Source organism: Hemicordylus capensis, chromosome 17, assembly GCF_027244095.1.
Source record: "Hemicordylus capensis ecotype Gifberg chromosome 17, rHemCap1.1.pri, whole genome shotgun sequence".
Lineage (NCBI taxonomy): Eukaryota > Metazoa > Chordata > Lepidosauria > Squamata > Cordylidae > Hemicordylus > Hemicordylus capensis.
This window is the reverse complement of record NC_069673.1, coordinates 744,411-771,533: the sequence shown is the minus strand read 5'-3', so window position 1 is coordinate 771,533 and position 27,123 is coordinate 744,411. Positions and strand designations below refer to the sequence as shown.

The 27,123-nt window shown below is 53.0% G+C and overlaps 1 protein-coding gene across 4 annotated transcripts; it reads left to right on the top strand.

Moving 5' to 3' along the window:
- Nucleotides 1-62: 62 nt before the first annotated feature.
- PPP1R26 (protein phosphatase 1 regulatory subunit 26) lies at nt 63-27,088 on the top strand. 4 transcript variants are annotated; one of them, XM_053282065.1, is made up of 6 exons: nt 63-135; nt 11,666-11,736; nt 14,562-18,245; nt 23,239-23,356; nt 24,083-24,183; nt 25,445-27,088. In XM_053282065.1, exons 3-5 carry the CDS (start codon nt 14,623-14,625, stop codon nt 24,143-24,145), a joined length of 3,804 nt encoding a protein of 1,267 aa, XP_053138040.1. In that variant the 5' UTR covers nt 63-135; nt 11,666-11,736; nt 14,562-14,622; the 3' UTR covers nt 24,146-24,183; nt 25,445-27,088. The 4 variants fall into 4 exon arrangements, with proteins under 4 accessions (XP_053138040.1, XP_053138039.1, XP_053138041.1 ...); XM_053282064.1 differs by lacking the exon at nt 63-135 and adding an exon at nt 10,847-11,274; XM_053282066.1 differs by lacking the exon at nt 63-135 and adding an exon at nt 10,847-11,322.
- The last annotated feature ends 35 nt before the right edge of the window (nt 27,089-27,123 follow it).

The following is a 27,123-nucleotide window of genomic DNA, read 5'->3' as shown; positions in this document are numbered from 1 at the left end:
AGGCTTCACTGAGGCCTACACGGAGGAGGCCTCCCTGGAAGCCCCGCCCACCCGCCAATCAGCTGAGAGGCGGGAGGAAAGCCGCTCTTGGCAGCAGGGCCAGGAGGACAAGCCGGAGCGAGGAGGGCGAACAGGGTAAGGGGCTGAGGGGCCTCGGGGCTGGGCAGGGGGCAATGGGGAGCCACGTGAGGGGCCTCGGGGGGGTCCCTCCAGGCAGTGGGGCCCCCAGGCAACGGCCTCCCCTTGCCCCATCCGTGTGTGTACATAACTATGCTTTTCCTTACCACTGTTCAGCCTCATTTTAAGATTTCCTTACTTCATGAAGTGAACTTCGGTGTGGGGGGGTGCATTTTAAAACCTTGTCTCTGGGCCACTGGAGATGCTTTGGGGCTTGCCCCCGGGGTTGCCGGCCCTCCGGGATTGACCTGGAATCTCCAGCCATCGGCTTAGAACAGAAGAACAGCCCTGCCGGATCAGGCCCCCCTCCCTGCCCCGCAAGGAGGCTCATCTAGTCCAGCTTCCTGTTTCACACCATGGCCCACCAGATGCCTCTGAGAAGCCGACAAGGCTTCCAAGTCCAAGCAACTCTTGAAACGAAGCTTGGAAGTTTCAGCGGCTTGGTGTGGGGGGGAAATATTGAGGGTAGGGGGGATCCTGCAGGAAAGCCTCTCCAGTGATAGCTTCGGCCAGAGTTGGCATCCCCCTGGGCACCCCTGCCCCCCAATCAGGACCCACAGTGCAGGGCTCCCTTTCATTCCCATGGGGCCAGAATGGGAGAAGACTTGCTGGCTGGGCTGGGCTGGGCTGTGCCCCCAGCTGGAGCCGATCTCTCTGCTTCCTCTCTTGGCCAGTATCCGCCACCGGAGGCTGCTTCCTCACCTTGCTGACTACAGGCTTCCCCTGACGGGAGAAGCCGCCTGTGCCAAACAGATAAATAAGAGGCCATAAATAGTCGGCTTCCCACATCGGGCGCTGTGGCCTCAGATTAATTCCAGGGCTGAGCCTCGCTTTCTGATTAAGCCACCACGATGCGACCTGATTCCAAAGGAGGTTGCCTCTGGGAAATCTGCCGAGTGGTGCAATTCCGGCTACTGAGCACTTTCACATGGCAAATGTACCTGCCAACAACACTCCTCCAGTCCTCAGGCTTGCACCTCTTCCCCTGACATGCTTCAGACGGGCTTTTCATCCACCATTAAGCGCTGCGAATACATTTACTCAGTGAAATGCACACTCACCCCTTGCTTCATTGTTTTTTGTTTTTTTTTAAGGGGCACCAACTTAAAATGCTGCAAAACTCCAGACTGGGGTGAGGGGTTGGGGACGCACTGTTTTGTGGCATCATGGGGACAGGCCAATCAGTGCTGTGCCCTACAAGCTTCTGCAAATAAATGGGAAGGACCCATTAGAACTGGGCACAGTCCCAGTTCTGCTGGCACACAAGCAGAGAGCATGCTTTCAGAGTGGCCTCAAATTATGTACAATGATGCCCATGCCCCCCAAAATCTGGTCCACCCCTCCACCTGCGTCTGTATATCACAGGGCAGTGGGGCCTGCACCTTATCTAATTTGTTCCCAAGGCTCTCCACTTCCAGGGTGAGCCAAACTGCTTGAAGCACCAAGCAGAAGTTAGGCTCTCACACCTGCAGGCCTCCTGCTCTCTCGCTCAGCCTCTGCCTTGTGCCTGGAACTCCCTCCCAGAACAACTCTGAGGCGGCCCTGGCCTCTTTCCCTCTGAGTCTGCCCTGCAACTCATCTTCTCCGTAATGATGAAGCCTTCAGATTAAGCCCTCCATCTTCATGCCTGTAACTAGATTCGTTCACATTCAGCCCTTTGTTTACCATTGCCCTCTTTCTCTTTCTCTTTCCCTTTCCCCTCCCTGAAAATAGTTGATGCTGAGTCTGTAAGATCTTTGGGGCAGGGGCCTGTCTTCTCTCTGTGTTAGTCTGTAAAGGGCTGTACACCCTGATGGCTCCACGTAAACAGGCCATGAAACTGATATTTCCTCCTGCCGACGTAACAGGTGTTCCGGTTTGCACAAATAAAGAGATGGCCCCGGTGTCTGAGGGTGATGGGAGTTGTAGTCCAACAGCATCTGGGGGGACTCAAGGCTCAGAATCCCTGGCTAGCTCACCAAGCAGGATGTGACGGGATCTCTCGGGATGCCTTGCCCACAGCCTTGGCCTCCTCACCCTCCAGGGACTGTCTCAGATGGAGTCCAGACATTTTGTCTGGGAAGTGAGACATCTCACTCAGCCTGCCTGCCTGCCTGCTCTCTCTTCCAGAAAAGCCCTAATGCTTTGGATATCAGTTCACACTGATACTCATCAGACTGGATGCAGAGGACCCCCAGAGGCCTTTTTCATGCCGGCTGCTTTCTGCTCAGTGACAGGCCTCAGATCCGCTCTGGTGTGCAAAGCCTGACATCCAGCGGCCAGGAGAGAGACCGCCACCAGAATCTAAGGAGATGAGACAGCAGCTGAGGGCCTGCCGGCCTGCCTGCAAAGGAGTTTTTCACATGCTCTACAGCAGCTGCTGCTGCAACCACCCGCCAGCCCATTCCCCTGATGCAGAGGCACTCTGACCCCTGGACTTCAGGGCTGAGGTCTAGGGCCTCCACAGCCCCCACCCCCAATCCCCTTTAATCTGTCCTGGGTGGAGAGGTGACACCTAGCCGAGCATGAGGATGCTCATATCATACTTTATTTACGGTCTTTGACCAAAAAAGAAATAAAAATCTTTACATAGTTAAAAGGAAAAATATTCATAGAAAGTCAGTTACACATAACGGGCTAGCAGCTTTTGATTAATAATAATTACACATAAAAATAAAATAAAATAATGGCATTGGAAAGGCGTAAGTGTATAGGCATAATTTAAAATTAACAGTAAGGAACCCAAAGCTGTATTCTATTCTTTTGAAGTTCTTAATCTGGTGACCACATAACAGAATTTAGCCACAACGTATGAAATACCTGTATAAAGTTTAATGGCAGCAGGAATGTAGTTCCCTCCTTGGGACCAGAGGAATTTCACAATGGCTATAATACTGCGTTTGGCCGTATCAAATACCGATCTAATATGGCCCGTTTTATAGCCGTTGAATTGAAACACTATCCCAAGGTATTTGATTTGCTTTACTTGGTCTACATTGTGATCTTCAATTGACCAGTTAAAATTCCAATGTTTAGAACTAAAGCGAAGTATTTTTGTCTTAGAATAGTTTATTACTAATTGTTCCTTCTTGCAATGGCTTACCAAAACACCCAAAGCTCTTTTTAAACCTATTCTAGTTTGTGATAGAATTACAGCGTCATCGGCATACATGAGTGTAGGCAGATGTTTGTCTGCCAATTTAGGTGCATGTATGTCCGAACCTTGCAGCTGCTGGATTAAACTGTTCACATAAAAGTTGAATAGGAAGGGAGCTAAGATGCAACCCTGTCTAACTCCCCTAGTTATGGGTATCTTCCTTGAAAGTTGACCTGTAGAATTAAGCCGTATACAGAGGGTTGAGTTCTCATATAGTTTATATATTAGTAACAATAGTCTTTGTCAATTGAAGTTTTAGATAACTTGGCCCAGAGAATTCATGAGGATGCTTAATTTGCAGGGGAGGGGGGGTCTCCAAAGGCCTTGAGGGCCAGGCTCCAACATGACCTAGGTGCACCTCTGCCCTGATGAGCGCATATGGCTGCTGCACACCCACAAGGGGGCACTGCTTGTTGCTGTGGGCACTCAGCACTGGCAGGCACCCTGAAGCCCACGGGAGAGGGATGGTCCTTCTTGGGCCACACCCATTCTCTCCACCTAACCGATCCCACCAGGTTAGGGCTAGGGTGTCAGCAATCTGGCCACCCAGAAAGAAAGTCCAGGAAGATAGTCCACAATACAAACTGGGCTGCAGAAACAAAACACAGCTCAGAATAGTTCTTTATATCAGGCTCGGGCTGAAAGCTGTCGACACGAGGGTTGACAAATGTTTTCTTCCAGCAGCTAACAGAAAGCTGCTGACGTGCTTTATAGTCCAAGCTGATAACTCTCAGCTGGCAGGGATTCAAGGCTTATCAGCCCTCTGCAAAAGGCATTTACTCCTCCTGATAGCTTCCAGCTGTGCTCTCCGCCTTGTGACACACCGTTGCTGTTGAGTCAGTGGGGGTTGCCTGCATAGCTCATCTTCTAGTCTGTCCATCGCTGTCTCTGCTGCCTCAGACTGCTGTGCCTGCTCTCTGCTGTGCCTGCTCTGAAACATCAGCCGGACCTTCCTCAGCCATCTCTTGAGAACTGACAACTGGGCTCTGCCCTAAGGCACCCCTGCATCAGCTGAAAGGCTGTCAGCTTCCCCTTCCTCCTCGCTTACTGAGATCGAGGGTGTGACATAGGGGAGGAGAGCTGGCCTTGTGGTCACAAGCATGACTTGTCCCCTTAGCTAAGCAGGGTCTGCCCTGGTTGCATATGGATGGGAGACTAGAAGTGTGAGCACTGTAAGAGATTCTCCTCAGGGGATGGAGCCACTCTGGGAAGAGCAGAAGGTTCCAAGTTCCCTCCCTGGCGGCAGCTCCAAGATAGGGCTGAGAGACACTCCTGCCTGCAACCCTGGAGAAGCCGCTGCCAGTCTGTGAAGACAATACTGAGCTAGCTAGACCAATGGTCTGACTCAGTATATGGCAGCTTCCTCTATTCTTATGTTGCTGTGAAGGTAAAACAGAGAGAACCATAGGTGCCATCCTGAAGTTCTTGGAGAGAGGCAGGACACTCATGGAATCAGCAAATAAATAAATAGGAGGGAACAAAAAGCACCTCCTTTGAAACATGAATCGGATCCTTGGTGGCCAGTTTTGTTCTGGTTAAGATCAATACTGGGGTTCTCAGACGTGGGTCCCCATGGGGAGGGGGCTGATGGGAGTTGTTGGCCAGCAACAACCTCTGGGGACCCATGTTTGAGAACCCCGGTATCAAAGCCTTTCACAGAGCCCATGAAGCATCCATCCACTGTGGGGACAGAGAAGGACCCGGCAAGAGATTTCCCCATGGCCAGTGACTGCCTCTGGAGTGGGTGCCTGTGGACATTGGGGCTCCCAGGTGTCTAAAGCAGATAAACCAGATCAAGACCCAACAGATACCCATGGAGAGAGTGGGCTTCAGTTTTTGTTTTCCCCTTCCAGGAAGACAACTTCAGCCTCAAGAAACAGATGCAATGGGCATATCAGCTGAAGCAGCTCTGGCCACTGCCTCAGCCTGGGACACCAGAGAGAGTTTTGTGACCAGAAGCACCCCCAGACTGCATACCTGTTCCTTCTGGGGAAGTGTGGCCCTCATCCAGAACCTGCAGATTAAAATCATCTCTTGAGTTCCAGCCCCACACAATAATTACCTCCGTCTTATCTGGATTCAGCCTCAAGTTTGTTATCCCTCATCCAGCCCATTACCGCCTCCAGTCAAGCATTCAGGGAGGTTATGCATTCTCCTGATGATGTTGACATGGAGAAACAGATTTGGGTGTAATCAGCATACTGATAACACCCTGCACCAAATCCCCTGATGATCTCTCCCAGTGGTTTCATGTAGATGTTAAACAACATCGGAGACAATACGGAGCCCTGAGGGACACGGTACAGAAGTTCAGCTTTTGAAGGACAACAGTCTCCAAGAGACACCATCTGGAATCTGCCCATGAGGTAGGAGCTGAACCACTGCAAAGCAGTGCCTCTACAGAGCCATCCTGCCCTCCCCCAGAGAAACATTTATAATCTCTACCAGGTGAAGTGAGAAACCTCCCTTGGCCTTCTAGGAGCTGACCATGCAAGCAACACCTCTGGTTGCTGCCACCCTTTTCTCTAAGGCTGCAGGATTCAAAAAGTGGTATTTTGCCCACAGGAAATTTTTGCCTGAAAAAGCAACAATGGCAGCTAGGAACAAGCCTAGACTTTCAAAGGTATCGGTGAGACAGCATGAACCTTCTGAAGCCCTTTCCCTCTGCCTGCCTTGGAGCCTTTCCCCTTCACCCTCTGCGGGAAGATACACCCGGGGTCCCCAGACTAGATCCGGAGTCAAGGTGAGCCCAATTTGGCCACGGGCAAAGTAGCACTTAGCCTTTGACTATGATTCAGAGACAATTATACACCAAATAAAAAAAAACCCTTAGAAATGATACCGGTTGCAACAGAGTACTTGATAGTTTGGTTGCCTTTTATTTTCTGCACAGAAGGAAAGGATGGAAACATCAGTAAAGCACTCACATTTTTGACAATCTGTCCATCTTCGCCAGCAGCTTGGTAAAGGAGGAAGGGGTGTGCTTGGGGCCTCGCCAGGAGGGGGAGCAATGGCACCAGGAGCTGCTGGTGCCCCTGCACCAGGCAGGGAAGAAACTTATTACCTCTCTCACCACCCCCATCCAGTCGCCCTTTATATCTGAAAGAGTCTCCCACACACATATTTGTAAAGGGGAATTATTATTATTATTTACACTTATATCCCGCTCTTCCTCCAAGGAGCCCAGAGCTACATACTTGAGTTTCTCTTTTACAACAACCCTGTGAAGTAGGTTAGGCTGAGAGAGAAGTGACTGGCCCAGAGTCACCCAGCTAGTATCATGGCTGAATGGGGATTTGAACTCGGGTCTCCCCGGTCCTAGTCCAGCACTCTAACCACTACACCACGCTGGCTCCTCACTGGATTCCCCTTTACTATATTGGCCGCCCAAACCGACAAATCGGTTCAGTCAGGTGGATCGAACTGGCCAGTCGGTTCAATCAAACCGGTTCGGAGCAACACAATTTGCTTTGAATTGATTCGAATTTGAACCAAACCACATTTTTTGGTTCGGTGCAAACCCCTAGTTACAAGTTTGATATTCAGCGTCAAACCTTAGAAAGTGTAATTGTGTCTAGCTAAGAAGAGAGATGGTGTCCAATGTATAAGAAAAGACTAGTGTTAGTCAAGCTTGAGGCAGGACCAGGCTCCAATTTGCTTGTGGGAGGCTTGGAGAGAGGGCTTCTCCCAACCCTAAGGAAGAAAGTCTGGGATAATCAAATCCCTGTGGCCCAGTCCAAAGGGAGGGGCTGGTTTTACTGGACATCAGCCTACAGGGGAGGAGGAGGAAGTCAGTTCTTCCCTGGAGGCCTTTCAGGGGTGTATCTAGGGTAGGGCAGGCAGGGCAAGTGCCCCGGGTGCCACTTGAAGGGGGCGCCATTTTTAAATATATTTTTTAATGGCCACCAAAAACAAAATGTCCATCCCACATGCTCAAATGGCCTCTATGAAGCCCTAGGCCATGCCAGGCCTCACAGAGGCCATTTGAACATGCACGGCTGCCATTTTGTTTTCAGTGGCCATATATATATATATATATATATATATATATATATATATATATATGCCACTGAACATGCTCAAATGGTCCCTGCGAGGCCCTAGAGGCCAGGGGGAAGGGGAAAACTTTGCAGACCCCCCCCCCCCACAGTCTTTAGGAAGCCCCCTGAAAGGGCTATAGGTAAAATTATTTTTCTCAAAATTAGTATAATATGTCACTGTACACATATTCAGTTTGGCACTATGTACAGGGAATCAGGGCTTGTGAATACTGAGCTGAAGCTTATGAGCTAGGATTGTATTCATTTGCTCTTACTTTGCTTCCTTTGATAAGTGAGTTAAATATTATTAAGACATAATGTCTATTAATGGTGAATTTGTCTTTGAATCGGTGTGAAATCCTTAGTATTAAGAGTTTCTTGCTCTCTTTCTCTCATTTTAACTGTCTTTCTGAAATACTAGAATATATTCCAAGCAGTGACACAGTTGACTCTGCATATCCTTTAATTATTTTCAGAGTATCTGGGAAAAGTCAAATTCTCCATTGATTTTTAAAACTTATGTAATAGTGATGCTGCAATGCATAGTAGAGAATTAGACAGTTTTGTTTAGTTTTTCAAGTACACCTCCACATAGTATTAGGGTATTTCATGAGCCCCAGCATACTGAAATGTGTAGTTTTCCAGCATTTTTTGGTCTGGCTACGTCCACTGCTAAATAGTTTTTGAAAAATTAAAAGATTAACAAGCTTGGCTTGTATTTTTGAGCTGATATTATGGTAAAGTTATCTGAAAGATGGGTGTCAGATGTTTGGTCAGGGGGCGCAATTTCAGTGCTTGCCCTAGGCGCTATTTACCCTCTGAGGCCTTTGCAGGAGATCTGATCAGCAACTACTGTAGAGAAAGGGGAGACTAACAGCCTTGGGCTGGGAATCACCTGGAAGATCCTTACCTGAAAGTAAGTAGGAAGGATAGGCACCAGTTTAGCTAGACGCACCAGGGAATTTATTTTTAAGTGCTTGGATCTGAATGCATGGTTCTTGTAGTTCCTGGAAGGGAAGGGTTTTACTTGAATGGCAGCTGCTATTGCTGGTGCCTCTCTAGTTTTCCTGATCATCCAATTGTTAATAAACCCTTGTTGCTGTTACAGTGTTACTCCTTATTGGCTCCTGCCCCAGACACCCGCTACTGAAGGCCTAAGACTGCTCAAATCTTATGTGTAGGGAGGGGTTTCCCACTTTACTCTCCCAGAATATTCCCTTGGAAGGGTGAATCTGCTCATATCAAAAAGTGGATGGCAGTAGCCTGCCTAAGACTCCTCACAGCTAGAGGAGGGATTCTGCATTCTTCCCCCTTTTGATCATTACAGCCCCCCCCCCTTGTTCTTGAGACGTTCTGCACTCTATTTGTTCCATCCCTTCCAGTGGACAGAATGGGACACAGCGCTTTGCACAGCACCAATGAAGCAACTAGTGTTTAAAACAAGGGGCAAAATGAGAAAAATAATTTGACTTTGAGCAAGTGGTTCCCTCACATCAGGAGAAAAAACCCTGGTGAACCTTCTCATTTCCTTTCTAATTCTTTCCCAGCCTCAGAAGAAGCAGGAGCACCTGAGTCCCAACCTAGCAAAAGGGGCCATTTCCAGTAGTCGAAAACATGGCTTTTTAGCTTCTCACATCTCTCACTTGACCACTGGCCCCAGTCAACACTGGTATGAATTCAGTGGAAACAATTTATTTGGAAGCCACACATTTCAAAAATCAACACACTGTTAAGACGAATGCGGATTCCTTAATAGGAGCTGGCTTTTTCATTGGTCCACAGTGAAATAAAATCACCTTAATATGAACAGTAGATGCCCCACCTAATTGCGCAGTGGGAAAGTAACTTGCCTAGGGAGCAAGAGGTTGCTGGTTCGAATCCCTTCTGGTATGTTTCCCAGACTATGGGAAACTCCTATATTATCGGACAGCAGCAATATAGGGAGGTGCTGAGAGGCATCATCTCCTACTGCATGGGAGTAGGGAGGAGAATGGTCAACCATTCTTCCAAAGAAAACCACAGGGCTCTGTGGACGCCAGGAGTCGACACCGACTCAACAGCACAACTTTACTTTAATATGCACAGTGGCTCTCTGGGTTGTTCTTTGCTTCACACAACGGAGCGAGCACTGGCAAGGAGCACCAGCATTATATCAGCAGAGCTGCCATATAAGCAGCTCTTACATGGGTATGGCTCTGCAGGTGTGTGGGTACGACTCAGACCCACAAGACTGCCAAGCAAGTGTGGCATTTGGCACCCAGAGCGGCATCTGTCATTCTGAAAAGCTCAACTTCCCATTTTTCTACAGCATAATTCTAACGTCTTGTGGTCTTATTCATTACAGATATGGGAATCCTGAGAAATTTTGCTAGGGGTTCAGCCAGCAATGAATTTCCTGAAACAACTCAGGCGGTGAAAACAAATTTCACCCAGCTGCTCGCTAAAACCTTGTTTCCTCCATCTGTGGAAGCTATTTGTGCAGCCTCCCGTGTCCATGATTAGGGTGCTTTACTGATCTTAATTGCTGGTGTTTTCTGGATCTGGTCTTGTACTTTTATTGCTTTTGTTATGAACCTCCTTAAACCATTTTTTATTGTAAAGGACGGAACAAATCTATACATAAATAATAAAACTGCATGTGTGGCATCCGCATTCAATGTGTTTGCTGTGGGAAAAGTTGGTTCGATACCAGAATTCTCTGCAGCAGCCTGTAGAGCTGTGGGCAGGATATTGGAGCATGCCAGAAGTTTTGATGGGGCCATTTGCAGCCCAAAATGTGGTCCCTCTGATTTTGCTGACCCTGGGCCAGGGAAGTAGCCCGTGGTCCCAGGGAGAGGTTTTGACAAGCAAACCTGTCTCAATGACCTGCCTGGAACAAACACACTTTGTAGAACTGATTCAAGGTGGGTAAGCCCACGGCAGTAGGCGAGGAGGGTCCCAGGACAGCCTCATCTGCCCAAGGAGGGTGTTTTAATACCACCAGCTGGATGCTGGGGGCTGATCCAAGACTTTGGGAGAAGCAGCAGAGGTGGCAATCCAGAAAAGTGGACAGAGAAGTCAGTAAAAACCAGCCTGGTTCTGCAAACCTCCCTCCACTTCTGGGACCCCCAAGAAAGAGGAGAAGGAGGAAGAAGAAGAAGGACCCCCAGCGTCCCCTCTCCCAGGGTCCCCCAGCTGCCATGGCTTTGGCTTGGGGGTGATGGGAGCTGCAGTCTGCAACATCTTGGGATCCCTGTGAGAGGGGACGCAATGGATCCCTGCTGGATCTGGGACTGCAAGCGGGGGGGTGCTTCTCCTCTCCCCCCCGCCCACCCGGGGTCTTTGGCGATCTAGAGCTAATTTTTTTTAAGGCTACCAGGCTGTGGGGGAGGGGTGCATGGTGTGGCTAGAGGTGTGTGGGTGGGGAGGGGGGACGATGGACTTCCTTAAACCTCCCCCCCGCCAACCCCCCTCTCCAAACTATTTGCAAGGAGGAGGGGGGAGGGAGTTGCACAGGAGGAGGGGCTGCCTTTATCCGCCCCCCCCCCGTCCTGGTGCGGGGGTCCCGCTGCCGCCCAGAGGCGGGAGGAGGGGCGGGCGGGCCTGGCGGCGCCCAACGGGCAGCAGCAGCAGCAGCAACAGGCCGAGTCAATGGCCGCCGCCGCGGCGCCGCCGCCGGTCCCGCCCCCGGCCGGCCCGCAGCCCTCCCCGCGGGCGGCGCATGCATGTGTCCCTCTGGCTGGCTGGTGGCAGCTCGGGAGGAGCCCGGCGGCGGGAGCGGGAGCCCCAGTCCAGCCCGCCCAGCCCAGCGCCGCTCCCGCCCGCCCGTCCTCCGCCCGCCGGCCTGCCAGCCAGTCCCCGCCGGGCTCTGCCTCGCTCTCTCTCTCCGGCCGCCTCCTCCGGCACTGCGGCCTGGCGCTCGGCTCCGGGAGCGGCGGGCAGGTGAGGCGGCGGCGCTGCGGGCGGGCCGGCGGGGGCGGCCCCGAGGAGGTAGGCCCGGGCGGCGGTTGCCTGGCAACGGAGCGGGGCCTGCTGCTGCTGCTGCTGCGCGAGAGGCTTCCCCCCCCGCTTCTTCCCTGGCGGGTAGTAGGCCGCGGGGGGGGGGTTCCTCCGGGGGGGCTGGCAGGGAGGAAGTGGGCCCCTTCCCCCCCATCTGCCAGCAAGACCCCCCCCTTCAGCCACCCACCTCCTGCTGCTGCTTTTGGGGGGCGGATTATGGGGGGGGCGCCCGCCGCTCTGGGGCTGAAGCCACTCTGGGAGGGGATCGGTATTTTTTTAATTTTAATTTCTTCATTTTAATTTCCTTTTGTTTTTCCCCGGTTTCTTCCTCCAGGGTTTCCAGCCATGCGAATTGATCTCCAGGACTGGCGTCCCCAGGAGACTCCTGCTGGCCAGCCCTGCAAGGTGGGCAACCCTCCCTACCTCGCAGGGGGGTTGTGAGGCGGGGGGGGAGCTGGTGGAGTAAAAGGGGGAGAAGTCAGCATGCCTGCTCCCCGGAGGGGCTTGGCGGAGTGGCAGCAGGAGGGTGCCGGCCTGCTCTGGCTGGAGCTGCTCCTGGAAGCCCGGGAAGGGGCTCCCCTTGCTTTCTCCAGGACCCGGCCATTGCTGCTGTCTCCAGGAACACTTTCTCCAGCTGGTCCCTGGAGACTCCAGGCCGGCCCTGCAAGGCGGGCAGCCTCCCTACCTCTCAGGGGGGTTGTGAGGTGGTAAAATAAAAGGGGGAGAAGTATGCATGCTCCCCTGAGCTCCTTGGAGGAGTGGCAGGAGGATTGCCAGCTCTGACTTGAGACCACTCAGTATTTCCCAGTGATTTCCATCATATCCAGCCATGGACATCTCCATGCTTGCTTTCAAGAGTCACCTGGAGAGGGATGCAGATTTCTGGAGACTCCGGGCTAGTCCTGCGGGTTGACACAAACTCTAACTGGGATGATAGTGATTTTTTAATTATTATTTCGTTTTGTAAGCTGCCTTGCTTGTGCTCTTTAAAACAAAAACAAAAAACCTGAAAAGCAGAATCTAAGCGTAGAGTATGAGGAGGGCCTCTAGTTGCTGATCACAAACATAGTTCTTATTTTTGGGTTTTCTCCCTGGTTTGCCTTTCAAAAGCATAATGCTGGGGGCAAGGGTGGAGCTGACCTTAAGGGGCAATAAACAAAGCAGCATCATTATTGTTACTCAACAAAAGTCCTTACAGTGGTTTGCATAGCAAGGAGAGGGGTGGTGGTGGTGAACACTGTTGTGCAGGTCTGGACAGATCTGGCTCCTTCCTCCTCCTCTGTGTGTGGCAAGGCAACCAGTTTTCCAGCTCTGCATTAGAAACATGTTGGTCCAATTCAGATATCACACAGAATCATGGTTTAATCACAGTTTCTGCACAGTTTTCACAAACTTTGGGCTTGTGCATTCTAACAGAAAAAGTTTTCTTCTTCGGTTCTCTATTTAGAACAGCTGTGATTTGCCATGAGGTTATCCTGGCTTGTTTAAAAACTCTGGATGGGGCAAACTGAGATTTCCTGAGTCCAGGCTTTATGGCAAGCTGCAACTTGTTCTTTGTGTGTTCCACCTTTTTTTAAAATCCCAAAATAATACAAAGATAGAAAAAAATCAAAATAACACATACTAAGACAATACTGGAACAGTTTTAGAATGAAACTGAAGAATGTAGCATGATTAATACTTAGAGATACAAATTAAGAAGAGTGTTATTATGAAAATAAAAGACTAGAACATTATAGAAGTGACTAGGCAAGTATCATCACATGAAATAAACATATTGACAATCCATAATGTATTGAATCAAGATGGAGAGATGCTAATACAATGTTAGTAAATTCAGTTTCAAAAATTCAGATTTTATCCAAAATTGCCCAAAATCAGTAAAAAGGGAATAGGATTTTTCCCCATAGAGGTGAATGGGGAGATCAGGGGTTTTGGGTGGTCCCCTAAAAATCCCCGATTGGTCCTAGAGCCATGAAACTTGCCACATATGAGGAAGGGGGTCAGGGTGTAGTGATTTTGAAGAGAATTGGTCAATCCCCTGTTTTTTGGTGAATGTTGATGTTTTTGTTTTTTTAAAAAATGGCTACAAATGGTGAAATCTGGCAGACTCTTTCGTGGACTAGGTCCTTTGTCATATGCACAAAGTATAATCTTCTGTGAGTAGAGCCATCTATAGAAATGGGTTCAGAGAAGAAGGAAGAATAAGACAGTGGAGCCAGAAGAACAAGGGCTAGGTTTTTGATGCCTCTGTGCAGAGCCAGATGTATTTTAAAAAAGAAAGAATAGCTATTCAATACCGCAGTAGTTAGAACCATGCCATCTTCCTAACTAGGCTGTGCCCATTTAACTCCTGTCATGGAGAAATCCAGCTAAATCCAAATTGAATGCAATTGAATTTTCTGCTGACTTCGGGTTCAGCATTTTCACAGTGAAGGTTCCTGTTGACCTCTTTTGTTTGGGTTCAGCAACAGAGTATCCTGGAAGAACTAAAGGTTCTCCTGTGGGTGTCAAAATGTTGCCAATTTTGTTGTTAGGTTTGTGGCTATTCAGTCATGTTTACCATCTGTTGAGATTATTTCCAGAACTTGGGCAAAGACGAGCCAGGGTCTATGGTAAGAACTAAATAGAACATAGGAAGCTGCCATCTACTGAGTCAGACCTATTGATCTATCTAGCTCAGTATTGTCTACCCAGACTGGCAGTGGCTTCTCCAAGGCTGCAGGCAGGAGTCTGTCTCAGTCCTATCTTGGAGATGCTGCCAGGGAGGGAGCTTGGAACCTAGATGGGCTTCCCAGAGCGGCTCCATCCCCTGAGGGGGAATCTCTTCCAGTGCTCACACATCGTCTCCCATTCATATGCAACCAGGACAGACCCTGCTTAGCTAAGGGGACAAGTCATGCTTGCTACCACAAGACCATATGTTCTCTCCTAGATATGGTGGGAGGTGCATTAATGAGCTTTCTCCAACTGGGTAGATTTGTGGGCAGCCTGTTAGTTAGGTTCTAATTGTTGTGATGAGATTGGTTGATCAGTCAGTCGAGGTAGCACCATTTAATAAAAACATTGGCTGGCAACTCCACTTATTAGTAATCCGATATTTAAGTGGGGTTCGGCTGAGTAATAATAAAACATGTAGAGTTTGGTGGGGAACGTCATTGGGGTTCTTTGTGATCTGTCTATGTTGTGGTAGCTGCATAGTGAACTTTTGTTTCCTTTTCTCCTGCTAGGCTGGAAGAACGAGCTGCCTGAAAAGCTGGGCCTCTGTCGGCCCTCTGGTTATCCACTAGGATGTTTCTGATGAACCCCTCTCCTCTGGTAGCCCTTCAGAGACAATGGGAGCCCTTTGCGCCAGCAAGGAGCTGTAGGTATCCCATCTGCTTCTCCGAATCGGAAGATGACATTGCTAGAACGACTGTGAGCGCCAAAGTCCAGATGATCATAAACAACCTGCAGAGCGACGAGTCCTCCCTGGGCACCAGGGACGGCTATGGCTGTCTTATGCAGAAGAAGCGGAAAGGTACCAAGGGCAGGGGCCACAAGCTCAAGGGCAGCGGGAGGGGGCTGCCGGGACGCATCCAGTACGCCCAGCGCAACTGCCCTGCCGACTCGGATGGCATGGAGGTGGAAGAGAGTTCCGAGTTTGGACCGCTCTCGCTGAATTCCGACAGCGACGATTCTGTCGACCGAGACATCGAGGAAGCCATTCAGGAATACCTGCGGAATAAAGGCCAGGGTCCTCAGCCCTTGCCGAGCAGTACCAAGAGTCCCCACAGCCTGGGTGGAGGCCAGAGGGTCCAACAGGAACGTCTTCCACGCGATGCAGCTTGTAACATGTTCCCTGCACATGTGAAAGCAGACGTGGTCCAGCAACACCTTGCCCCTGATTACTTGGCAGACCCAACACTCCAGTGGGCCCCGTCCCCCTGCAGTGTGAGCAGTGATGATTCTTTTGAACAGAGCATAAAAGCTGAAATCGAGCAATTCTTAAATGAGAAGAAGCAGCAAGCAAGAAATAAGGCCAGCGCAGCGGGGAGCAAGAGACTTGATCAGAAAGAGGCCCACGAGAAGTTGGCCATTAAGAGCCAGAAAGAAGGGGCTAACCGAGGGAACCGGAGCTTTCTAAAGCAAAGGGGCCAGCATCCTGAATTCCAGAACGGCAGCACTTCTCCTCAGTGTTTGAAGTCCAAAGCCGGTGAAGAGCTTGCCGACTTCCAGAAAGCCAGCCAAGCACACTTGGAAGCTGACCATCCCTGCATCCTGGAGCCGAGTAAGGAAGGCGCGATCGGGCAGAAGCTGTGGAAAGCCAGCGGAGAACAAAGACTTGAAATAATAGATGTGTCTGATTCGAGCAGCGATGATGGCATTGAAGAAGCTATTCGGCTTTATCAGCTTGAGAAGATCAGGAAAGAAGCCGGTTCCAAAACAAGCTGTGTGCCTTTTCCAAAGGAGGAGTTCGGGGCCAGTGGGGTGGCAGATATCTCCGCAAGCCTGACCATCCATTCCGTGAAGAGTGCCTTGCCAGAAACCCCTCGAAAAGCTCCAGGCAGCAGGAGGAGGCAGAGCAGTTCCAAGGCCGCAGAACTGAACAGGGCTGGGGCCGTCTGGCATGAGCCAGGCAAGGGCGGGAGCGGCATCTCTCCAGCCAGCAGTTTGGCCAAATGTGCGGTCACCTTCCAGGCCTCTTGCCGAGCGGACACCGCGGCCGAGCTGATGTGTGCCGAAGCCATCCTGGATATCTCCAAGACAATCATACCTCCCACTGTGGGAAGTGACAGTGGGTCCCTCGTGACAGGCCCGTTCTTCTGCTCCCAAGGCGTGCCTTCATCCCAGCCGGAGAGTGACAGCAATGCTGTGGACAGTGATGACAGCATTGAGCAAGAAATCAGGGCGTTTCTGGCTGTCAAAGCGCAGACAGAATGCTTGATGGCAAAATCCAAAGACCACCTGCCTGCTGCCCCGTATCTTCCCCCCATTGGGCAACCTGATGATCGGGCCAGAAGCCCCAAGCCTCCCATCCCCCCAACAGTACAACTGTCACTGAGTCGGAAAAGGAAACTTAAGAGGGAAAACACAGCATCCAGGCAGGGCCAGGGCAAACAGCTGAAACTGTCAGAGATGGGCTATAGCCACTCAAAAATCTTTGCAGCCCCAAAGGAGGATGGCGTACACATTCCAAAAAGTCATGAAACCGTAGAGGCAGTTTGGTCCCAGCAAGACGCTCTGGCCCCTGTCAGTTCTGTGGAGTTTGCCAACTCTCTGTCCCAGGGACTGCTTGGGGCAGAAGGCCTCGTGAAACATGCAGCCCGGGGCCCCCAGAAATACGGTGCAGGCGACAAGAGCAGCTCTTTAGACAGCGATGAGGATCTGGATACCGCCATCAAAGACCTCTTGAGGTCCAAGCGGAAGCTGAAGAAGAAACCCAAAGACCAAAGAATTCCCTGCAAGAAGAAGGTCAGATTTGGTGACACGGAAATGCACATCTTTGAAGACCAACCGTATGGACTCCAAGGAAGGGCTTGCAGATCCCAGACGCCCCGCTTGCTGAAAAGCTGCCTCACAAGATCCAGAAGAGATGTCGGAGAGGAGACATCTGCAAAGAGCAGGGCTCAGGGTGGTGTTGGGGGAAAGCCAACAAGTGCAAGGAGCATCCCGGGTGCGTTGGAACTTAATCAGGAGTGCCCACCGAAACTGACCTCTGGGCCAGATGGCCAAGAAGTGTCTTGGACGGCTGCCTCCTTGACTGATGACAGCAGCTCTGTGGATAGCGATGACAGCATTGAGCAAGAGATCCAGAGGTACTTGGCAGAGAAGGCCAGAGACTCAGCCAGGTGTGTGGAGAGAGCAGGGCCTGACAAGAGGGTGGAGGTCGAACTGGGAGCAGTCCGGCCCGAGTCCGTTCCTCTGAAAGCAAAGCGCCAGCCCTTGGCGGGGAGAGGCACTGCCTTCCTGAAACAGAGTAAAAAAACGACGAAGGTGGGTCCCTCGGGAAACCCTCCTCGTGCTGGTGGGCCCACAGTACCGTCTGCAGAAGGCCCCTGCAGCCGGGCTGCAGTCCAGTTGCAGCAGGCAGGCCAAGGGGTTGTGCAGGCCAAGGGTGCCAGCTTACCTGTGGAAAGAACAGCAGCAGAGCACCAGGGTGTCTGTGATCGCCAGCCAGGGAAAGACAAAGCTGAGAAGCACAAACTGCCAAGCTGTTCTAAACCCATGGCTTCTTTCAAAAGAGAGAGCTCGTATGAGTTCAAAATCTCCAGCAAGTTCATAGCAGGCCTCAAAAGTGTGCAGAACAAGAAGAGATCAGTGGTGGTGGGGAAAAGGCAGAGCCTCGAGTTGTCAGTCCTCCAGAAGCGGGGGAGTCTCTTGGCAGCGAGCTTGCTGGGGGAGAGGTGTGAGGCCATCCTGCAGAGAGGGGTCCTGGGCCCCAGGAGGAGAGAGGCCGGAGTCGGAGGGGTGGGCCTCTCTCCAAGGGGCACGGCTGAGGGGCTGCATTGCGCTGCGTCAGGGAGGCCTGAACCAGCCGAGGCTCCCTCTTTCCACCAGGAGGGGGTCAGTCTTGCAAAAGGGACTCCTCCTGCAAGAGACCTGGAGCCTTGTGATGCCAGCCGAGGCCCTCCGGTCCCGGAGTCCGGCGCAGGTGGTGCCCGAGTTGGCCCGGGGCTCCTGCATGCTGAGGCCGCAGTTGAGGAGGAGAACGGGAGCCAGCCCCAGGGGCACGGCTGCTGCTGCTGCTGGGAGGGACATCCAGCCCCCAGCAAGCCTGGCCACTCGCCTCTGAAAGAGACAGCCTGGACCCTCCCGGTCAGGATAGCCGAGAGCCCCACCCAGAGAGCTCTAGAGGCAGGTCCTGCAGCCTTGATGGACGTCCCTGGGGCGGAGCACGCCCGTCGCGGGGTGGAAAACAAGGCCTCCCGTTTGTAAGTACTCCTGGAAAGAGTTCTTGTACCACAGTCAGTCCTGTTCAGAGGTAACTCCCCAAGGCTGCTGCCTCCTGCCTACATTCCTAACTACAATTGGTCAGATTCTGGGACGTAGAGATCGGGAGTGGCTGCTCCTAACGAGCAACTTGGGGGGCTCCTCTCTCCCTCCCTCCCCCCGCCCTGCCTGAGAGCCACGCTGCCTGCAGGCTGGCCACGCGTCAGGTAGAGCAGCCTGGCTAATCGCGCAGCTCTACCTGGCGCATGGCCAGCCTGCAGCGGCGTGGCTCTCCCGGAGGGCTGCGGGAGAGAGGAGCAAACGCTGGCTTGTTAGGACCAGCTGCTACTGGTGGAGGCGGAAGAGGCAAGACTTTGGTAGTGCCTGTCAGTGTGGGTGCGAGTGGGTGGTTCCACTTGCCTCCGCCTGGCGTCCGCGGACAGGGCAGCTGGTCTGTGGAGCGGCTCCAGATCCACCCACACACACACACCCCGTGGCCATGGCCTTTTCTGACACTGCTCCCCATATCAGACCATGGCAAGGTCTCCAGAGCTCCTGCAGCGGAAAGGGAAATGGCAGGGGAGTGATGGGTGGATCCCCTGTGCACACACAAATGTGAAGAAATGTCACTCCCCTTACCTGTACTCAGTTTTTATTTCTCTTTTGGTAGAATTTTTTTTTTTAAAAAAATTGAAAAATGCTTCAAGGAGATTTTTAAAATAACTGTTTATAGAGCGTGCCTAACTACAGAGAGCTGCAGTTACCGTGCTTCTTGTCACAGATGGTGCAAGCTACCGTGGTGTGTGATGCACCTGGGCATAAAACGCGGCCACAGCCGCCCACCTCTGGTGCTTTTCAATGGTCCATCCGTGGCGCAGAGTGTCTCCCCAAACCCCTGGAGTGGAGGGGAATGGGCACTTGCAGACGCGCATTTCCAGATCTATCACCGAAATGTAGCCAGCTTAGGGCATTCTCCTGTTTTTCCTGCTCCTTTCTTTTCTAATCCTACTTCTTTGTGTAAGCAACGATATGCCAGGACATACAACCAGACCTGGTGGTCAGATGGTCCCGAGCCCCAGGTGTACCACCAGCTCCTTGCACTCACCCGCTGTCCCCGTTGCTCGAATGGAAGCACCAGAGTTGCTCACCCCGAAGGCTGGGCCCAGGACAGCCTAACCGTCATGGTTGAAGAATGGGATTAACTCTTGAAATTATGATTAGTGCCCAGTCTTCATGATGCTAGCTGAAGTGTCTGCACATGCAAAGAATTCTCCCTTTGCCTTTTATCCTGTGGCACCAAGATCAGCCTCCGGCAAAGCTGCTGCTCCTTGATCCTTGCAGCAAGCGAGAGATGGTGCCATCCTGGGTGGCCCCAGGCTTGACCTTTGCCCCTGGTGACCACTTGAGTTCCTGTTTCTTTTTTGGAAGGTGCCTGCACTTCTAGCAGGTGGCCAGTGGGAGGCGCTGTGCTCTGCTGCAGAGTCGAGGGGGTGAGCAACAGGCCTCACCGCTGCCTTTGCTAGCCAAGGGCACCCTCATGAAAGGGAAGGTGCTATCTACACCGCAGCATTCTTGACTCCAGGGCACATTTGACTGCAGTCAGTTGGCCATATTTGATCAGTTGGTTGGCCAGCCTGCCAATGCTCCGCTCCGTGCATGCATGGGAGCTTCTTTGTTCAGAAGGGTTTGGCCGACGGGAGCGAGCAAGCGTCACCAGGGCTTTTGCTTGCATATTGCCAGTGGAGCTCCTTCCATATCGGAATGTGTGATCCTCGGGGTCAGGTAGGAGAGGGATGATTGCCACTTGGCTTTCTGAAAAAAGCAATGGAGCTTTGCCCCTTTCTTCTAAGAAGTGTAAATTTGTAAAATAGAAAGTATGAGGCCCACCTCTGTTTCCAAGAGCAAGTGCCCTGAGACGATTTCCTGCTGCTTCGTTAGAAGGCAACACGTACAGTCCAAAGGCAGCTTTCATTCAGAATTGGGGACCCTACTTGGGGGCTGTTCTTTTCTTTTCGAAACTAGCATTTTATTTTTTAAAATGCTGCTTTTACAATGTTGACATCGCAGGACTGTCCCTTCTCCCCACAAATTTTGCTGAACATTCCCTCCGTTTCAATTCTTTTCTTAAATCAACCTGAAGGTTTCAAGTGTTGGTGGGGGTGGGGGGAGCTTGGGAGGGTGGCAGATCCCTTTGTCTTCATTCAGTCTCTGTTAAATTGCAGTACTTCGTATCTTGTGACTTCAACGCTGTCTGATTTTAAGGAGCACTTTTTAAATTAAAAAGAATCTTGTTTTGTATATAAGAAATGGTGTACATTCATACATTTATAAGATGTAATAAACTGGGTTCAGAACCATGAACCATGAAACCAAAAACGATCTCGAGGTGTGTCTCCTGCGTTGTCGAGATGAGTTCACACCCTTCTGCTTCCGTCCCTCGTCTTGCTGAGGCTGCTCCCAAAGCTCCTGAGGCCTCTGCCTGAGCAGCATTCAGACAGCCGCATTCTGCCACTGGGACAGTGACCGGAATGATGCTTGTCCTTTATCTGAGAGGATTCAGAGCATTCTGCCTACAGGTTTCAGAAGCTTTACCAGTGTTCTTAATCTGTACCGTGTCATTCCACCCGTGGTGCCCAGGAGGGTGCTAAGGCTGGCAGAGGATGTCTCGTCCAAGGACCACACCGCATCACTTGGGTCTGTGAGTCGGCAGGTTCACCTGGCTCCTGCCCGCAGACCCATAAAAGGCCAGGCGGACCCACAGTCGACTGGGAAGTGCTCTTGCGAGAGCCTGCCTGAAGGGCATCAACATCTTGGCCAGCCGGAATGTGTCGCTGTCACCGACTCTCCCTTTGGTCCCTGCGGAAGGAACTCTGTCTCTTGCATACTTCTGAAGATGGGGCCGTGGCTCAGTGGCAGAGCCCTGCTTGGCAGGCAGAAGGTGCCCGGTTCAAAGTTTGGCAGCCTCTCCAGGTAGGAGACTCCTGCCTGCAACCTTGGAGAAGCCGCTGCCAGTCTGTGTAGGCAATCCTGAGCTAGATGGGCCAAGGGTCTGACTCGGTATACGGCAGCTTCCTTGGTTCCTCTCTTCTTCCAAGTGGCTGCTTTCCCCCTGCTTTACTTCGGCCAGGTTTGATGGCCTTCCCCCAACTGGATATTCCAGAGAGGCCTCCCAGCCATTCTTGGTTCACATTAAGAAACCCGGGCCGGTCTTCCTCCTGAGCCGTTAGGGGGTATTAAGAATTCCTTGGACAGATCCCAGCACTTGAGTGAGAGGCCGAGCTCAATAACCAGCAGATCTTCTGGCCCTAGGATTGTCCTTGGCAGGTGCCTTTGCAAAGGATTGACCCCAGGGCCATCTGCACGCAAGGCCTGTCTCCTGTCCCTGAGGCACGGCCTCTCCCCGCAAGCGGCTCATCTGGCAATGTCAAATGTGGGGGGGGGGGATCATGTGCCCCCTTGCTGCTGTCGCCATCCTCACCCCACACCTCTCCCCCCACCCCGCATATCCAACAGTGTCAGGATAGGAGACCTCAGAAGCAAACATGGCTATCAGCTGGTGGCACGTGCCCAGCCCAGTCTGGGGAGACGAGGGGAGTGCAGCACAGAGCTTCTTGCACAAGATTGTCAGCAGGAAGGACGCTGCGGTGAGCGGGCCCTCTGTCTTCTGGCCCCAAGCCAGCGGAAGAGAAGGGAAAGCGATTCCCAAGCAGCCCCCACCAGCCCAGGGATAAGGAAGCGCTGCGAATGCCAGGCGATTCAAGCCGACACTTCAGCCTGCCTAGGAGCCCAGCAGGACAAATCCCGAGCCGGCGAAAGGCCTCCGTCTCCTCCTCGTGCTGCGTGTGTCGCTTGTGCCCATGGCTGCCCACTTCCCAGAGCCTCCAGTCGGTGTTGCTGGGGCCGCCTTGTCTAGGATCTGCATCAGTGTTCCCTCTCAAAGGGATTCCCAGATGCTGTGGACTCCAACAGCTGCAAAGGCTGTTGCTTGGGGATTCTGGGAGTTGTAGTCCACCACACCTGGGAATCCCCGTTCGAGGGAACACAGCTCTGCATCCTTGTGAGGAAGGCAGGCTGTCTGGCATTTCGTCCTGCCTGTTTGTTTGCAGAAGAGACCTGTTGAGGGGGGGGGAAGGGGGAGGGGGGCGCAGATGCCCAGGCAGCTGGTGCTAGTCCAGTGCCCCCAAAGGAAGGAGGTAAGAAAGCCCTGGGAGCCCCACCCCCTCTCCCCTGCTGCCACACACACCCCCACTCCAACCAGCTCCCCAGACTCCGAATGCTCGTCTTTCCTCAGGCTGCCCCCCAAGCCCTTCAGCCTCCACCTGCTCCAGATGAGGAGTGTGGTCTAGCTAGCAGCCACCAGCTCCTCCTCGTCATTCAGTCTGGGCGCTTGCATGCTTCCGTGCTGCCTGTGTCTTGGCATTGCAGTCCCTGCGCGGGCAGCAAAGTGCCGTTCACATTTCCGAGGCCGCCTTCCGTGTTTTGTTCCTGTGTTGCAGCCCTATAACGTCGCGTCTGTGTTGCCAAAAAATAGCTGCATTTCCCCATTGTAGGAGGCGACGGATTTCAACTGCGATTTTAAATCAGCACCTCAAAACCTTGCAGTTTACGCCACTTTTTGCGGTGTGGAGCTGCTGTCTGGAAACCACCATGTTGAAGGACAGTATTTCGCTCCCAGCTCTGCAAAAAAGAATAGACAGAGGGCTGTCCCTGCATCTAGAGAGGATGTTGGCAAGAGCAGGGTGAATTTCTGTGTTGCTGGGACTTGGTGTGTCCTCCTCAGAGCAAGTTAGTCATTCACACCATGATGCTTTCAAACCTGGGAAACACCCCAGGAAGCTGCAGTGCTGAGTCTGTCAATTGTCATGTTTAAAAAAACCCACAATGCTATTTCTGGCTTGAAATACTCCACAGAATCTGCCCCCCCCCGCCGCCATCACCTGTTTTTCCTTAAAAGAAGGTGGATGGGTCCTGCTTGCTTCTCTCTCCCTTCCACAGCTTCTCAAGTACCACCATTGATCCAGGATGGACAGTTTTGCCGTACATCACTCTGTCCCCAGCGCAGCTGTGTGGAAACCCAGCCCTAAACATGCTGAGTAGAAGGAAAGCACTCCAGGTAGACATTTGGCTGGAACCGCCGTTCTCCCCGCCCCCCCCGTGGGTTGAGCAGCAAGGTCCCCTCCCCTCTCCCACACTCCCAAATGGTTCCCATGGAGATTTGGCTTGGGTGGCAATAAGGTGAGCATCCTGGGAAACGTAAGCATTGTTCTAAATAAGAACGTCAAGACGGTGCTCGGGTTCGGGAACGGAGCCCAGGGGCTGGCGAGGGGCCATCATCTCCCCTCTGCGCCTGCCCCTTCTGTGCGGTCATCTTTGGGTGCCTCCGCTTGAAAGGTGAGGCAGCTGGGAGAGGGCCCCCACCATGGAATGCCCTCCCTCGAGGAGAGACGCTGCCCCCTTCCTTTCCAACAGTGGATTTCCCCTTTCCTGGCAGTGAGCACTCCCCTTTGCCAAACCTTTGCAGGCCCCTTGGGTCCACAGTGAGCCTCACATGGCCCCCCGGAACTGTGCAGGCTTCCTTCCCTGGTGGTGTGTCAGTGCTGCTGCTGCTGCTGCTGCTTGTCTCCCTCCAGGGGGTGTAGCTAGGGGAGGGGGGCCGTGTTTGCCCCTCTCCCTGGAGGCCCCTCCAAGGGCAGGAGAGAATGGGGGAAATAGGGAGGGGTGGAGCTGGGGCCCCCTCTGGAGCTGGAGGGCCCGGGTTCCTTGAACCCATCCGCTCAATCCTAACTACGCCCTGGGTCTGACTCAGGACATGGCAGCTTCCTGTGTTCCTATGTTCCAGGTGCTTGGTGAGAAACCCAGAGTTGGTGGGAATGCCAGGAGGACAGGATCCACTCGGCAGTAGTGTCTCGTGCGGGGAGAAGAAAAACGTCCGCCAGAGAAGTATGTTCTAGTCGTCTGGAATGTGTCTGCCCCTGGGTTTGGCGGGGCCCCGAGGTTTGCCTCCGAATGCTGTGAGAAGCTGCTCGTCCTCAGAACACCCTGGACAGGCATCTCCCAGCTGCCTGCTAAGGGCAAGGGTCCCCCAGTTTGCTTCTCCAGATGTTGTTGGACTGCAACTCCCAGCATCCCCTGCCATTGTGGCTGGGGATGATGGGATTGCTGCCCCGCAGCATCTGAGGGACCCCAGGAGGGGAGCCCCTGTGTGTGAGGGTAGACTGTACCAGTGTGCCAGACAGGGTTCATGAAACAGCCAGGTTTTCCCTTTGGGTTGGCCAACCCTAACCCAAAGCACCCGCTTGGAAGCCCCGTTCAGACATGCGGAGAACGTCGGCGTGTTCTGCATAGGGTCTGTGGGGCTGTCTGCATATGCTCAGGAACCCTGGAAGGGCAAGATCCCCTGTAGGCACAACGCAGCCCTTCACATGAAGGCATGGAGGTTTGGGAGTGGAGCCCGCCCAGCTATGTTCGGCATGCACCGACTAAGCCTCAGAACAAGGCTGATGCTCTCTAATTAGCATCCGTCTGCAGAGGAAGAAATCGGTACAAAATGTGTGACTTCTCCTTCTTCTGAGTGATCGTGATGTGTCCCCCTTGGTGAAAAGGTAGATTGTATGGGACAGAGTATAAGGAAGATCTCGAATGTGAGAGCCCAGCTGAATCGGACCAAAGGTCCGTCCAGCCCGGCCTTCTTCGGCTCCTCACAGGGGCCGCCCACCCAGAGCCCTCCCAGAGGCATGGAAGCAAGCAATGGTCCTTCCCTGAGGTTGCCCACCACTCGCACCCCCACCCCGGCACCAGATCGAGTGCACCCTCTTAACAGGAAAGCTTCACGTAGCCATTGTGATTAATAGCCAGGCCTGGACTTTCGGGCTCTCTTGGAACTTGGTAGCAGTTCCCATCTCTGCGATATTCGGCTCACTTCTGAGCTGTGCTCTGGGCTGCTGACCCGCCCTTCGTTCCAGTGGCGCTTTCTGGGGCAGAGCAGGCGGCCTTGGTCCAGGTGGTGTCCTCCGTCCCTGTCTCAGCAGAGGGAGTCCCTGCCTAGGCTTCCAACACATGCACAGCAGCGGGGCTGGGGTGCTCTCTGAGGGGGAGGGGCTCTCGAGGGGCTCTCCACCCCACAGAATGTGGCTCCACCTGCAGCATGGACAGAGCTCCTAGAAGGAACTTCCAGCAAGAACCTCCCTTTTCTGTATTCCAGGAAGGAGAAGAAACGCATCCTGCAGCTCCTTGCCCCTGCGGGGGTATTCTGCAAGCCTAGAAGCCAAGCCACCTTGGAGGAAGCCGAGGGTGGCTCTTCGGCCTCACTTCCTCCTCCCTCCTCTGCGGGAGTGATGTGGTCTACTCTGCACAGCCAAGCCGGCCCTTGCGGACAGCGCCTGCCCTGGTAGTCGTCCTGCACGTTGTGGCAAGTACCAAAGGATGCAGCCGGTGGTGTGAACGTTCTTAAAGCCATTCTGGTCCCAAAGCTTGACGTTTGGGCCCGGTGCTATGATCCGGTGCTTGTCCTTCTCCTTACCCAGATGGTTCATTCCAGCGGTCAGGACTGAGGTTCTTTGATTCTCCTTCTAGTATTTTACTTCCGTCTCATCTAAGGTTTAGATTCCGGAGCCCCGCGTTTGGGACTCATCCCTCCAAAGGATTCCGGGGTGAGTGAAACTCCCCCGTTGACTTTCTTTGGGAATTTGAGGTGCGGCTGTTGTACCATCAGTGGCGCTTTCTCTTGGTGATGGTGGCCAGCGCAAGCAGGCTGAGCAGTGGCAAGGGGGTGCCGTGCGGCGGGGGGAGGGCAAGCGAGCGGAGGTCCAGACCCTGCACGAGCCCCTAGCCCCCCTTCCCTGGTTATCCGGGGCTTGGGAAATTAAGGGGCAGAGAGGGCTCTTTTGCCTCTGTGTGATGGGAAGGTGGGAGTTGGGCTCCCCAGCAAGTGTCTTGCCTGCAGGATCCGGATCCAGCCTTGCCCGTCACCCCTCGAGGCTCCCTTGTGTGGTGGGGGGAGGTTCTGTTTGCACCCAGCATTGAGGTTCGGAGTCCTCTGAAGACCCAGGATCTGAGAACAAGCACAGCCCTAACGAGCGCCAGATCGGCCGTTGCTTGCTCCCCATCCATGAGCTTCAGAAGCCTTTCCAGCCACAAAGGCGGAGTTTTGCCCTTGCCCCCCTTGCTGCCTCTGTGCGCCCCGATGACTTTTGGCTCACGGCTGGACCACGGTGGTTGTAATAAAAACAAGAGTTGATGTTTCTTTGGAGTCTGCTTAACTGGCACGTCTGCAGAAGCGACACTGTTGGTTTTTTGGGGAGGAGATGCCCAAGGCAGAGCCCGACTCCGAGCTCTGTTGGCTCCAGAGGGCCTGGGGGAGACCCACAGTGCCCCCCCCGAGGAGTGGTCCTTTCCAAGACAGCCACAGCCAGGAGAGCACAACCAGGAGCCAGTAAAAGGGGCCGCACAAGAGATGTTGCAGGGCTGGCGATACCCATCTGCTTGCTTGGTTACCTGGATTCTGGATTCTCAGGCATGGCGGCATGTTTGCTGCCTGAGCAGGGAGGATCCACCACCGTGCAGGCCCAGAGCCCTGGGAAAGGCGCTGACCCGGAGTGCATTGCAGGACACACCAGGGCCCACAACGGTGTTTGCAGAGTGAGTTGGGCTCCTGGGCTGGGAGCAGCCGCAGGCACCCCCACTGGGGGTGGGAAGAGCCAGCCTCTCCAGTAGGAGGAGTGCCTGGCAAGGCGTGGAGGTGGCCAGCCTGGGAGACTGGGCGGCCAGGTGTGGCAAGGGAGCCACCGGCGCAGACTGGTGCTTTTATAAATGTGAGCCAGCCACCCAATAAAATGCCTCCCCAAAAGCGCTTGCAATATTTTCTCCGTTAAAAATCTCAGC

What these genes read in the sequence shown, in the direction of transcription:
- PPP1R26 (XM_053282065.1), top strand. Translation starts at nt 14,623, where the DNA reads ATGTTTCTGATGAACCCCTCTCCTCTGGTAGCCCTTCAGAGACAATGG. An exon ending in GAAAACAAGGCCTCCCGTTT is followed by an intron (nt 18,246 to 23,238) that starts GTAAGTACTCCT and finishes TCCCTTCCACAG; the next exon opens with CTTCTCAAGTACCACCATTG. An exon ending in GTAGAAGGAAAGCACTCCAG is followed by an intron (nt 23,357 to 24,082) that starts GTAGACATTTGG and finishes CCTATGTTCCAG; the next exon opens with GTGCTTGGTGAGAAACCCAG.